The 13,866-nt window shown below is 37.2% G+C and overlaps 2 protein-coding genes across 2 annotated transcripts in view; one reads left to right on the forward strand and one right to left on the reverse strand.

Moving 5' to 3' along the window:
* Window positions 1-9,441, reverse strand: part of LOC111077739 (dedicator of cytokinesis protein 11) — a 29,999-nt gene extending 20,558 nt beyond the window's left edge. The window contains 1 exon segment of the mRNA XM_041596150.1: window positions 8,673-9,441. Coding sequence (XP_041452084.1) covers window positions 8,673-8,768 — 96 coding nt within the window. The 5' untranslated portion in view covers window positions 8,769-9,441.
* Window positions 9,442-12,430: 2,989 nt separating this feature from the next.
* Window positions 12,431-13,412, forward strand: LOC121405523 (fibrinogen-like protein 1). Its single transcript, XM_041596362.1, has one exon. It carries the CDS (start codon window positions 12,431-12,433, stop codon window positions 13,286-13,288), a length of 858 nt encoding a protein of 285 aa, XP_041452296.1. The 3' UTR covers window positions 13,289-13,412.
* Window positions 13,413-13,866: the final 454 nt, after the last annotated feature.

Genomic DNA, 13,866 nt, shown 5'->3' on the forward strand with positions numbered 1-13,866 from the left:
TAGAGCAACATCTCTCGGTGCCATTCCCTATTTTGAGGGCAGTAGTGGAATCCCAGTTCCAACTTTATTCAAACAAACAAAAGGCTTTCGTTGACAAAACGTTGCACAACACAAAGAACAGAACTAGGAACAAGCAAACTAAGAATAAAGGTTACTGACATCGTCATATATGCACATATGGCATATGGCATGGTGTTCTCTCGTATGCAAAATGGGAATGAACTTCAATGGAACTATGCCACTAACTCTAGAACTCTGCAGCAATCCGTTGGGGAGCTCTATTTGCAGGGAACTTCAAGCATATAGCTATAGAATGTAGAACTCCAAACACACAGAGACCTGACATTGTTTATGGCCCAAACGGAAGCCGGGATTTAGTTAATTAGTTTAGTTAGTTTACTCGTTTTGTTAATAACTTTTCTTTTTTTCTGTTCTGATTTTGCTCTTAACTGTGTCAGCTGTAGAAAAATGTCTGGCAAGTGCTAACAACTGACTCACGCCCTGCTACTGCTCTCTCCACCCTTTCTGGTTAACACTTTTTCTGGCCAAAAGTGAACGATATTTGCATAAAAAATATTCCCTAGAGTCTGGCAGTATAAGTACAATCGGTTCTATTTGATTCAATGCAAATTCTCTGTCCATACAGAGGACGAGGAGCATTGTAAGTAGGTGCAAATCATTTTGCTGTAAACAACTTAAATGAATACAAAGTTGAATGGCAAATGTCTGACTCTTGTGGCGGTGTGGGCGAATGGGTAAAGAGCCCCTCCACTGTGCTCTTCAACAATTGATTTGTTATGTCGATACCCTATGTCACAAGGTGCTATGATTTTGAGCAGAAGTTTGTTCAGAAGAGAAGATTGGAATGATTGGAAGGTTCCATGAGTGATAGACGTTCTCGCGTGTCTGGCATCCAAAATCTACAATCCAAAAATTTCCATAATTTTTTGCAAATTAAAAGCATTTTTTATATTCTTGCACTTTAAATCAGCTGGTTTGAGTGATGCTTTTTAGGCAGAATCGATGGTAGTTTAGTATTAAAATATTTCATCATCATAAATCTTCGAATAATTCGAAACGAATGTACATACGAGTATCTGACGGATCTTAACAAATTGACCATGTTCAAAAATATTTTAATATAATAATCAAAATTAAACAGTTGTACATAAATCATCATCTTCTAGGGTACTTAAATATTCGTTTTGCTTTCACAGCTCTTTTCTTGATTATTTTCATTATGCAATAGAGCAAAGTGCAACAGCAGCAGCAGCAGCAACAAAAGCAAACAGCCACCTCCACTCTTAGCAACTCCAACTCCCCATTACAATTGTCGGCAATAATTGTCGCAAATAAACAACAGAAAAAGTTGAACGGTATCAAGTGGAACATTCACAGGGGATGGCGGAGGCGGACATACAAAACACTGAAGAAGCTTTTTTTAAGCCTTGGGGGCAGCCCCCCACTGTGCTACACTGTGGGTGTGTCTTTGTGGGCGTATCGTGTGTGGGTGGGCGTGGCTGAAGTTGGAGTTTCATTTTTCAATGATTTCATAGACATTATGAACATGTAATATTTTGTTTTAGGGTTGGGCTGTGGAATTATGAAATGTTTTTGGGCATTTCGAAATGGTTCTTTATTCTCTATATACAAATATTATTTTCAATTTCTCATCATTTAAATTTTAGAGCTACCACAACATACTATTCCCACATAACATTCCCAAAAATATATCCTAACACCTGCCCAGGAAGACCCCCAAAAAATGTCCAATTAAACCCATATACATGTATGTATATATGTATGTATTTACCTCCGATATTATTAAAAGGATGATTAGGATAGCCTGAATCAAATATTCATTATTTCCAATCATAATAATAATATTTCCTAAATAATCTCCCCAATAAAATACCTCCAAAGACTTTCCAATTCATTCCATATCGAAAGAGAAACCACCTAAAACATACGAAGTAGACAAAAGACCCTTCAAAAACATTTGTGAACTTCCCCGGCTTCTATTTTTCATAAGCTTACGACAACGGCTTACACGAGACGATGAAAAACCATTGAAAATCTCTTTAATGTCTTACACCTTTCACTTTGTTTAGTGAGAGTTTCTCCACAACACCATGATCCAGCACTTGATTTTTGGCACCTTTCATAAGATATTCTTCAACCATTACAAAGTGTATCTCGCAAGCCAATTGGCATTCATTTCATTCACAGTTTTCCCCCCAATTCTCATTTTGTCTGTGGTTTATACCATAATTTATCAGTGCATAAAAATATCTGCAATGGGGAGCCTGATTTTCTATGAGAGGAGAAAATTCTTGGTAAAGAAAAATATTATTTTTTGTTTTTTAACAGCTCAAAAAAGGTGAAATTCTCGTAAAGAATAAACAATAAATAGACATAAAAATAAACCCCAGACAAAGAGCACAAAGATTTATTCTTTTATTTATTCAATTTTCATTTATTTATTTTGGCAGTGCCGTGTGTGTGGGTTTTTGTTTGTGGGACAAACGAGAGCGAAATTTAAACAATTCAATTTAATAGCAACAATTGTTTGAACAATTGAAGGTCCACCACGGCAATTTGCAACTCAATTGGAGCGTAGCCGGCGGGGCGGATATTTTTTGATAGGGGCATGTGTCCATGAGTCAAGCCATGAAATTAAATGTGCAAAGAAAAAGCGTTCCATAGTTGTTCCACCTGATGAGGCGAAAAGAAAAACTCATAAGAGGAGTGTTTTCCAATATTTCGACTAGGGGATACCCAAATGTACATACATAAGTAAGTAGAATATCATTTTATGAAGAAGAAGTCGCTGTTTCTTCTTATCATGTATTATGTATTATGTTATGTATTAATATAACATATTTATCCGATGTTAATGATTTTCGGTTGATAGGTTGATAATAGCTTTGTACAAAATTCTACCAATTATCAGTTCTATAACTTTAAAATTGTGGACACCACACGTATTTAAAGACTTCTGTAGAAAGCGGTAGTCAAACAAACTACAAACAAAAAAAAATTTCGATAATTTAGTTGAGAAGATGTGCCAGTTCCTACAATAGAACATTTTTGTTTACTTTCCTATTTTTTTGATATAATATCTTTCCAATCTTATTGATATTTTGTAGACAGGTGGTAGTAACATTATCTTAAACTATAAAAAACCAACAATCTTTAAAATTCTGGAAACCTCAAGCTATTTACTATAGAAAAATCTTCGTGTTTCAAAGGTTAGTCAGATTACTCTATATATCCTAATCAAAAAATAACTACCAACTCACTAGGCTCTTCCCATTCATCCAATATACCCTTACACCCAACAAGTGCCTCCTCTTACTAAAATCCCGACTCATTTTCACTTCAAGACCTGTTTTCCGATGATGCTTCAATGCTTATTTTTGATGCAGGGGTTCGTATAAATCGTGTTCAGTTACTGGTTCTGGTTGTAGCACGTTTTCAATGTCAATATTTACATGGGCTGTCGCACGGTGGGGGGCTATATGAGGCGTTAGATGCCAATAAACATACTAAATAATCATCAAACAGCGCCATCATCATCAGAAGCTTCTTCCTAGTTTGTCCAGTGGAGAAAATATGCATACAAAAAGAAAGTTTATCTCATGTGAAAAATCAAATTAAAAATGCTCATGACATATTAAAATTAATCATGTGGCGTGGCCATAGCCCAGAGAGGATAAGGAGAGCGAGAGCAGAACGCAGAACGCAGAGAGATGTGTAGATTATGTACCCCCCCGAAACGAGGCGAAGGCGAGTCTAAGGTCAGATCAAGGAATCGATAAAACTTTTACCGGCTCCAAGGAGGACACATTGAGGTCACCCGCTTATTCTGGCGCTGTTGTTGCTGTTGATGTGATTGCTATTGTCGTTCGGTGCAAGGCACGCACTCAACTGGAATTGTTCTGTATATATGTATGTACATATGTACATATAATGATTAACAGTGAGAACTCCGTTAAGCGGAAATCTCTGGGAAAGGAATTAACATCTCTAGTAAGCGGTAATCTCTTTCATCCATTCTATGTTACAGGAGCTCTCCTGAATGAAAGATCTTTCATCTTAATCTCTTCTTTTTTCATTTCTAGGACGCGAACTTCTTCATTTGAACTAAGAAAGGTCTCGGAGCGTAGGTCTCACCCCATACATAGGTCTACAAAGGAACCGTACAGGAAACTATCAATTATAATTGTAACTGCAGGAATCATAGGTTTTTTATCAAGAGAACTTGCATAGATACTTCTGTATACATATGTACTTATAAATAACTAAATATGTACATGTCTTTGGAATTATTAATGTACTGCAGCTGCAAGATGGGAACTAGTGCTGTAACCATGAAACCATATAAGCCTTATCCACGTAATATTCATTATTTTCAACTTATATTTGTATATCGCTTAGCGTAATGGAAATTATTCGTGCCAAAGTACTCAAACAGTAGGCGTCCACCCCAGGAGGCCAATTTGAATGGATAGCTCAACTATCACAAGTAGGGGGAGTTCTACCTCTAAGCAAACTGTATGCGTAACCCCATGAGTTATTTCACTGTAAATGCTTTAACTACACAATAATGTATACTATAGTATTCATTCACTAATAATATATTATTTTTACCGCAATAGAGAGACTACGCTGATAGCTCCCAGTTCTGTTTCTCTAAAATGATACAGAGAAAAGTTAGCGAATTAGGAGTTGGGGTTAGTATTCGATGATCAGGTGAGAGTGAGAGGCATGCATAGATGACCATGATATGTATGATACCGCCCCATAGCTATAGCCACAGGTACGAGTCAAGGGACAGAAAAAACAGAATCGAAAGTAGCGCTCATTAAACAGCAAACGTCACAACAAAAAGTCAGACAAGCGCTGAAATAAAATAAAAGTTGGGAAACGATGTTTCCGGCGAGAGATGAGGTGGGGTGTACGGCAGGGGAAACTGTGACCAACAGACGAGATATAGAATAGAAGCAGCACGGGCATACGGAACACGTAGAAAATAAACAATAAAGAGGAGATGCGCAAAAAGAGCAAGGTAGAAAACAATAGAAACAACGAAAGCGACAGCGACAGCAATAACAATAGCAGAAAAAAAAAATTTGGAAAGAATTAAAAAAAGGTTCGACCACAAGATGACCTGCACTGATAACGTTTTAATATAATATGTAGAATGGATGGATATATTATGTATGAATTTAGATGAAGAAAAAAAAGTGTATGTATCTACCATTTATATACCATATGTATGTATACATTTTTAGAATGAATCTAGAATCTTGTTGCACGCCTATGTGAGCAAATGCGAATTATTGTGAGCAAAGGTTTATTAATGGGCCGTGAGTTATTGAATAAGACAAAAAATCTGATTCTTATATCGTATAAATTCACTCAAACAAGAAATACAAATTTAAAATATATAATAAATAATAATTATAGAACAATGTATGGCGCATATGGAATTTTCATTATAAATATTCCTCAACTTCCCTTGTGGGCAAACCCCAATATACTTAAACCGTATACACCCCAATACTTTAAACGGTACCAAACAGCAGGAAAACAAACTCACTTGAGCCATGACCATTTTACCTACTCCACTTCCTATTCCCCACACTCCACCACAGTCTCCACTCATTCAGCCGTCGCCGCTTCACACGTGAGAGACAGGGGGAGAGAAACAGACAGAGATAGAGCATTCAAATACAATAAAACAACTCATTAAACAGAGGAAACCCCCCACCAACTTGTCTTCGAACGTTGTGACACATTAAACATAATTAAACCATAAAAAAAATATATTGTAAACAAATTAGGTTTGCATTACGTGTACCAACTGATAATTTGTATTACAATCATCCGAATAAAAAGCACAAACGGTTTCCCCCTCTTTGGAACACCCGTTGAGACATTGAGAAAACTTCCGAGAGATCTTCGCAACAGTTCGTTTGATTCAAGATTTGGATTTGTTTTGTTGACATATAAGGAACCTTTATGTACATTTATTTATGTTTTTTTGATGCTCAACATTATTGAGAGATGAGGTCATGCCCCAAAAAGGTAGAGGAGGCTGCCTTGAAAATTGCTTCTCTGAATGGGGGAATACAAAGAGCCATGTCTCATAAATCATTCGGGAATATTTAGGGAATCTATCGACTATGTGAGAACTACACATGTTAGAGGATTATGTGCCAAGACAATACGGAAGTAGGTATATGAAACAAGGTTAAGTTAAGCGATCTTTCAAAGAACTTTCTAATGTTTGGAGTTAAACTTAATTGATTTTTTGTTAGTTAAATGCTATTCCAGGGGCCTTGAAATTGCAGTTCGTGAGTTAAGATATTTTATTTCTTATATAAACGCTAACATATATAGTAAATTGCTCTCCACAAATATTTCCTCGCGTTATAACGTCGAAATTTGCTGATGCAAAACATTTCCAGACCTCTTCAGACCTTTGGAGGGGGCTGCCTTCCCCCCTCGTAAATTTTTTGCTTAATGTAAACCACACAAATGATATTTACTCTGCGATATCGCATAACACTGCGGCACATGTTTCGAGCAACAATTTATACAGGCAAAAAGAACACATTTAACCAAAAAAAATAATTTAATGTACAATTTTGTTTAAAGTATGCCAAGACATTTTATCTTTATTAATTAATTTTTTTTTGGAAACTTAAATGTTTGTTAACTTTAACTTCATTATTTTATGACCCTATGAGCTACATTAAAGTGAATAACATTTGTTCGGTTATAACGAAATATTTAATTAGTGTTGGAGCTGGAGATGACAGGAGGAAACTAAAGAGACAGAGAAATGTCCCCTAAAATAGACATGGAGCAATTTTCTATCATTTTAGGATGTGCAAAACCCCATGACATTCCACTGTGACCCACAATAAGCCACTCAACCATCAAGCAATCATTAGAGTCGGTACTGCTCGAATACTCTACAGAGTACAAAGGGTATATTTCATTTGAGAAAAATTACACTTCGCCGGCACCTGCTGTAGCGACGACCATCGATCAGCAAGGGTATCCAATACTTTGGACTCGAATTCGAACCATTCTTTCTGGTTTTTGTTGATGTATTTATCCAAGTATCTATCTATCAACAGCTGCTTATTATGGCTTGATTGCCTATCCAACAGAGTTGATTGTTGCTGTTCATTTGGCTTCGACTCTCACTTTACGCACTAATTGAATTATGGGAGAAGCATTGGAGCAGGGAGAGGTGGTGGAGAGTAGAGAACCCTAGTGGTAATTGACATTAGAAGCGTGGATAATGGTGACTCTAATATGATTTTCGTTGGTCTATAATGCAATTAGTGGGGAAATAATGTGTGGGAAAAGGAGAAGAGACTGCTACACGTGGGTGAGGCACCCAAAAAATGAAGACACGCCTTGTTCACAGACAAACATCGATAAGAGGAAGTGGAATTTTTACAGGCTAAATATAGTTGGAAAGCAAACACAAACATATTTTTTTATTAGCCTTAAACAAACTAAGCAACTCCCTTGATTAGCCTTAAGCAAACATAACATTTTCTTTTAACAACATAAATTACCCTCAGTGATCCTACACTTTAGGGAATTACCACTGTCTTGTGTTCTTAGGCACACCTCATTATCATTTACCACGGAATATAAACAAAAGTGGATGCTGTGGAATGTAAATAAGCTCACGGCCTTGACTTGTCAAGGCTCTCTGGTGGGAATCTAATCAAATCAACTCCACTCAACAATGAAAAACAGAGAGACCAGGAACGCAGCAGGAAGAGTGGATGCAAAAAGTCCCACCTGAGAGTAGCCACCAAAACTGCAGTAAGAGTAGAAATTAGGGATGGGTCGTGTCGTGAATGCTCCAAAACCACAACATACCTACACCAAAAAGAGGTACATCAAAAACTAAGCAATTCCATATCATATCTCATTTTCATCAAAAAATCTTTATCATGCCATGCCCGCTCCCATCTCTAATAAAAACAGAAGTTCCACTTGAGAACGAGTCTTCTTGCTCCGCCCCCGTACACACCCAAGCCTACGATGACTTGGCTTATGCAATGGAACGTGAATGAAATATTTTTCCTTATAAAAACTTATGATCTGACGATGAAATGCGCTAAGTGAAAAGAAAATACTATTAAAACTCAAACATTTTGGATGTTTGCCAACGAAAGAGCCTCTGATTGTGTGTGTGTTGCAATAGGACAGGAGGGTGGGGAAATATTTGTGGGAAATTCCGTGGAATAAAGAAAATATAGACAAAATTCTATGTACATCATTTCGGTTTAATATATTTCTCTGATCCCACGCACAGCTACGAACAAAAAAAAATTAGGTGCTGGACAGAGAGAGAGAGAGTGACACACCCACACGAAGCAAAACACCAACAAAAAAATGTGCAGTTTTGTACCAAAATAAAACTGTAAAACAAAAACAGAGAGCGCAGAATGGGGGCCAGTGAATGAGGATACAGCCAGCATGAATAGAATCAAGGTACATATATCGAAAAGGGTATGCAGCTTCGACTGAATCTACCTTGAGTGGAATGATATGCAGGTGCAAGGAGTTTTAATACAAGATGAGTCATGTATTACAGACACAATTTGCCGGCAAAAACAACGATTACTTACCAAAACGGCACTCTCACGCACCAGTTGAGAGACATTCTCTCTCATCTGCACCGCCGAGCTAAGCTTATTCAAGCCGCGCGTAAATTTACGCTCCATTCTCTCGATTTCCTTAACACCCTCCTCCTCCTCCTACTCCTGTGGCAAAGGGCTCGGGAAGCGTTGAAGCATGGAACAAACAAGTTGTTGTTGTTGGTGCTGCGGCTGCTGTTTTTGTTGTTGTGCAAAAACCGGCGGCACGACGAAAATAGACACCACCCCACATGCACACACGTACACGTACACCACAAGCGGACAGGATGCGCCGCACTGGGCTGCGCTGCCTCCCGATGACTAATTTCGTTGTCCTTTCTGCTTTTTTTCCACACACTTTTCTCCAACAAGCAGAACTTTTCCTCGGGTTTTTCTTAATTTTCCTACACACTCGGTAAAAAGGTAAAGGACTTTGATATACACAAAACTGGACCGCACCAATACACATAAACACTACATTCCAGTCCCTTTTTAGGGTGGAGAAGGGCACGCTGGGAATGTATTTTTCTGCCTCTCTCAGTAAATATCATTTATCCCCAAAGCATATAAGCAATATTTTTTAACGAGCTAAATACAGCTGTTTACACATTTTTATAGACGTGCACGCACGACTTGTTGTTTTCAGTTTGGTCGAGAACTTGTGTGTTGTTGTTTTGCCTGAACCATGTTTTAGCGGCGCGGCACGAGTCTTTGCAGCACAATTTTTGAAAAACAGAGCAGTGCGCTCCACACGACCGGCGTCCAAAAAAACCAACAAAATTTGTGGCGACTGGGCCCTAGAGGTGTCAAACCATCGATGGCACTATCGATATTTTACTGCTAGCCTCTACTATCGACGGGCCCGATACTATCACGATAGTATCGATTGTTTTTTCAAAACATTCAACGTTGATATTCCTCGATTTTGATATTCCGTTTAATATTACTAGCTAGGTGGGACTCTCAGCCCTAAACAAATAATTTTATCCGATAGATACATAAGTTTGGTTCAGGATTGGCAAGTTTTCAGAAGTCTTTTTTATTGGATTATTTACATATTAAGGTTGAAACAAAAACAACATAAATCGAATGTGTCGTCGTTTTGTGGCGTTGCCAGACTCGTGCAATTCGTAGTTGCTACGGGCTGCCATACCATGATATTTTGTGACATGATATTCCTCGATTTTTATATTCCGTTTAATATTACTAACTAGTTGGCCCTCTCAGCCTTGAGCAAATAATTTTATCCAATTCCTCAATGAATTTTGTTCAGGATTGGCTAGTTTTCAGAACTCTTTTTCATTGGATTGTTTCCATAATAAGGTTCAAACAAAAACGGCCAAAGCATAACACGTAAATGTTGACGTCAGTGTTGCTGGTCAACCAAGTATCTTTTATGCGTATGTACTTTTGTATACCTTATTTCTTTTAATTGATGTTAAATGTTTTGTTCCAAGCTCCATTGAAACATTATTTATGATTTTATCCTAGATTATCATGTTTTTTACCTATAAATGCACATGTTTGTGTTTTATATATACGTTTATACCGGTTCTGATACCTATTATTGGAACCCGTGAGCTGCAAAACTTTGTTAGTATCTTTAGAACAGAGACTGAATAGTTTTTGCATTAATTGGAGCCTGAAATTACAAACAATATCTCAAGTCCATAATATCCATTTTCCCAAGGTATGCAGATTGTTGCTCATTCCGTGCCAAAGCTGCACAACAATGCTGCCTCTTCATTTCTACATGCTGCTGAATTTTTTCCGATACAAATCAAATGTATCTTGATTCATTGTTGCGTCATTCCATACGCGTTCCCGTAAGATACATGTTTCTCGCACCACGAAAAGTCCCCAAGAAAGCGCTCTCTTCACCTCTGAAAAGAGAGCAAATTTTGAAACGCTCTCCAGACTCATTAATTTGTGAGCCACTATCGATAGTATCGATATTTTGATACGTTTTTGTGGCGTTGCCAGACTCGTGCAATTCGTACTTGCTGCGAGCTGCCATACCATTATATTTTGTGACATGAAATTCGTCAATTTTGATATTCAGTTTAATATTACTAGATAGTTGGCCCTCTCAGCTCTAAAAAAATAATTCAATTCCTCAATGAATTTTGTTCAGGATTGGCTAGTTTTCAGAACCTCGGAAAAGAGAACAATTTTTTAAAAACCCACCATGAATTGAGAGCGAAAAATGTCAGTATTTTTTGTGCGCTAAATGGAAATTGGCGGTCATTTGAAAATGGTATTTTTATGGCAAAGTCTGGCATGGCAAGTTTTGCATGGTACCTACACGCTAACTACACTACACATTTGCAACTTAAAAATATGCATACGATTAATATATAAATAATCATGAACTTCCAAGTCACTCATTTTTTATTCTATAAACAATTTGGATGAATTTATTATAAGTTAGAGGCGTCATAGCCATTGGTATGGCTTCTTTGATGTGCAATCAAAAATGTAATTATTTTGTTTGTCAAGTTGTACGAATATGTTGGGAAAAACCCTAAGAAGGGATCAAAATTGGTGATCTTTGGTGTTTGTGTCTGCTCGTATTATCAACATTTTAATGGGTATTCGGTGGCATTCCGGACACTTGTTTCGCTTGTATGAATATTAGAGATAGACTGAACCCCATTCTAGAAACTAATGGTTTAAACAATTAAATTCAGATTTTTAAACACATTAATATGGTACATTTCTTAGGAGAGAAAATGAGAAAAAAAAATACGCTGCGAGAAAACAGGACAACAAATGATTCCCAACATAACTCATCGAAGATTATTGGCTTGCAGCCAAACGGTATACAGTAAAATGGATTTGCACAAGGCACAAGAGCCCAAGCATCGGCCTTGAAACATAAAATTTCATTGTTGTTTCTATGCGGCGGTAATTAGATTTGAAGAAATCTAATAAATATTGAAATAAATTAATTCTATATAAGATTTTAGGGGAAAAATAGCACCATTAAAGAGGCTAAAGTCCGGGTCACTATTAAAGAGATTTCAGCAAATACCGATTAAAATGAGGAAAGCGAATAACTTTAACAACTTTCAGATACTCTTGCTAGGCAATTGATTCTATGACAGATAAGTTCCCTGAATTCTTGTATAGTAGCTGTTCTAAATTGAGGATATGGAAATAATGGCAGTGATATGGAATTTCATTTAATGCAATTTCATAAATGAAAGAACGACAGCTATAAGATATTCAGCATACCCGGCCTTGGTCCATTTAATTATAATTCGAGTCCATGCCGGAAGCGGCGAACAACTTAAATATATACATATATAAAAAGACATATTTTGGTACATACATAATATATGAAAAGATTAGAATTAGTTTAAAATTGAAATATATGCGTACATGGGCGTACCCAGGTAGAGGCTGGGAGGGATGAAGCTGCCCCCATCCATTAAGCATAGTTTTTGGTAAGAAAAACCAATTTTAATTGAATGACATTTTTGTTGTTTAAGTGATTTCATGTGAAAGGGGTGCCGCCCCTTCGCGAAATCCTGGTTACGCCCTTGTACATATGTATACTGTATTAAGCATGTCGTATGAGCAAAGTGATAACAATAAATATATTTAAATGGGACTTGAATTGGAAATCAGTTCAGTTTTGCATCGACAGTGCGAGAGTCAAGTGAAATATGAAGTTCTCGACATTTCTGGTCCTTATCCTTTGGATGTTTCTGCAGGGGATGTCCTCCCTTGCCAGTGGATACGAAATGGCGCAGGATGTTAGCTTCCCGGAGCAGTGCCATGGATATTGTTTCTCAGTACTCCAGCCATTAATCGATCATGTTCTCAAGTTAAAAGAGGCAACGGATGACAATGATAAAATGAAAGTCGAAAAGATACACTCACTGGAGCTTACCATTAACAATTTGCAGAGTCAGCTACTAAAAAGTGAGACGGAAATAAAAAACAATGTGGAGCAAATCAAGGTTAAAGACGAACAAATCAAGCTGAAAGACGATCAAATCAAGCAGAAAGACGAACAAATAAAGAATCTCAGAAAGCAAATCATAGGGAAAGTAGGGGAAATCAACGGGAAAGACAAAGAAATCATCGTGAAAGTCGAAGAAATCAAGAATCTCAGAGAGGATGTGAAGATGATTTCGTCACTCAATAGTGGCTCAGATGACATTTTTAAGATGAAGGTCAAGGGATGGACGGTCATTCAACGGCGTATCAACGGAAGTGTTGACTTTAATCGCAACTGGACGGATTACAAAAATGGATTTGGAGATGAACGGGGAAGTTTCTTCCTGGGACTGGAAACAATCCATCTAATGACCCTGGCCCAGCCTCACGAGCTGTACATCCAACTTAGATATGTGAATGGAACCACAAAATATGCTCGATACGATGATTTCAAAGTAGGAAGCGAAAATGAAGCCTACAAACTGAAATCGCTGGGAGAGTATTCAGGAACGGCCGGAGATTCATTTAGTTACCATCTAGACATGAAGTTTTCCACATTGGACCGGGATAATGACCTGGCTGAGTCTTTCAATTGCGCCAGTGCTCATGCAGGTGGTTGGTGGTTTAAGAATTGCTCTCTCAGGTACTCATATTTGTGAATGTGAATTCAGACGAATTTATCGTATTAATTTTCTTATTGTTACAGTTCCCTCAATGGAAAATATTATGACGATGGTAAAAGAACTCCCTCTCAAAAATTCGGCATTCATTGGGCTACTTGGAAGAACTATGACTACACGATCTCGCTTACATTTTCTCAAATGATGATAAGACCTTAGCCGTTATAAAATGAGTCTTTTTAATGATATTTTAATAGTTAAGTTAATGCTGAAAGACGAATATACCTCTACAAATTAAATTCTAAAATTTGTACAATTAAATAATAAAAAAAAAACAGCCCTGTCGTTGGGACAATATCTGTCAATACCTGCCAACGAAATGGATCAACATTTTGCAGCCCTAGCTAGCTGGTAATATTAAGCTGAATATTAAAATGGAGAAAACTAGAATCGTTTCAGCATTTAACAGCAGTTGAACCTTATTTTATTACACATTCGTCAGTAGAAACTATTATTACATTACATTACATCTACCGAGGCTTTAATAATAAGGCTTTAACAATCACAGTTGGCTTCCCAAATTTCCAATGTCAAATGCAATTAACAAAAATATAAAA

This window comes from Drosophila obscura, unplaced genomic scaffold, assembly GCF_018151105.1.
Source record: "Drosophila obscura isolate BZ-5 IFL unplaced genomic scaffold, ASM1815110v1 contig_14, whole genome shotgun sequence".
Classification (NCBI taxonomy): Eukaryota; Metazoa; Arthropoda; class Insecta; order Diptera; family Drosophilidae; genus Drosophila; species Drosophila obscura.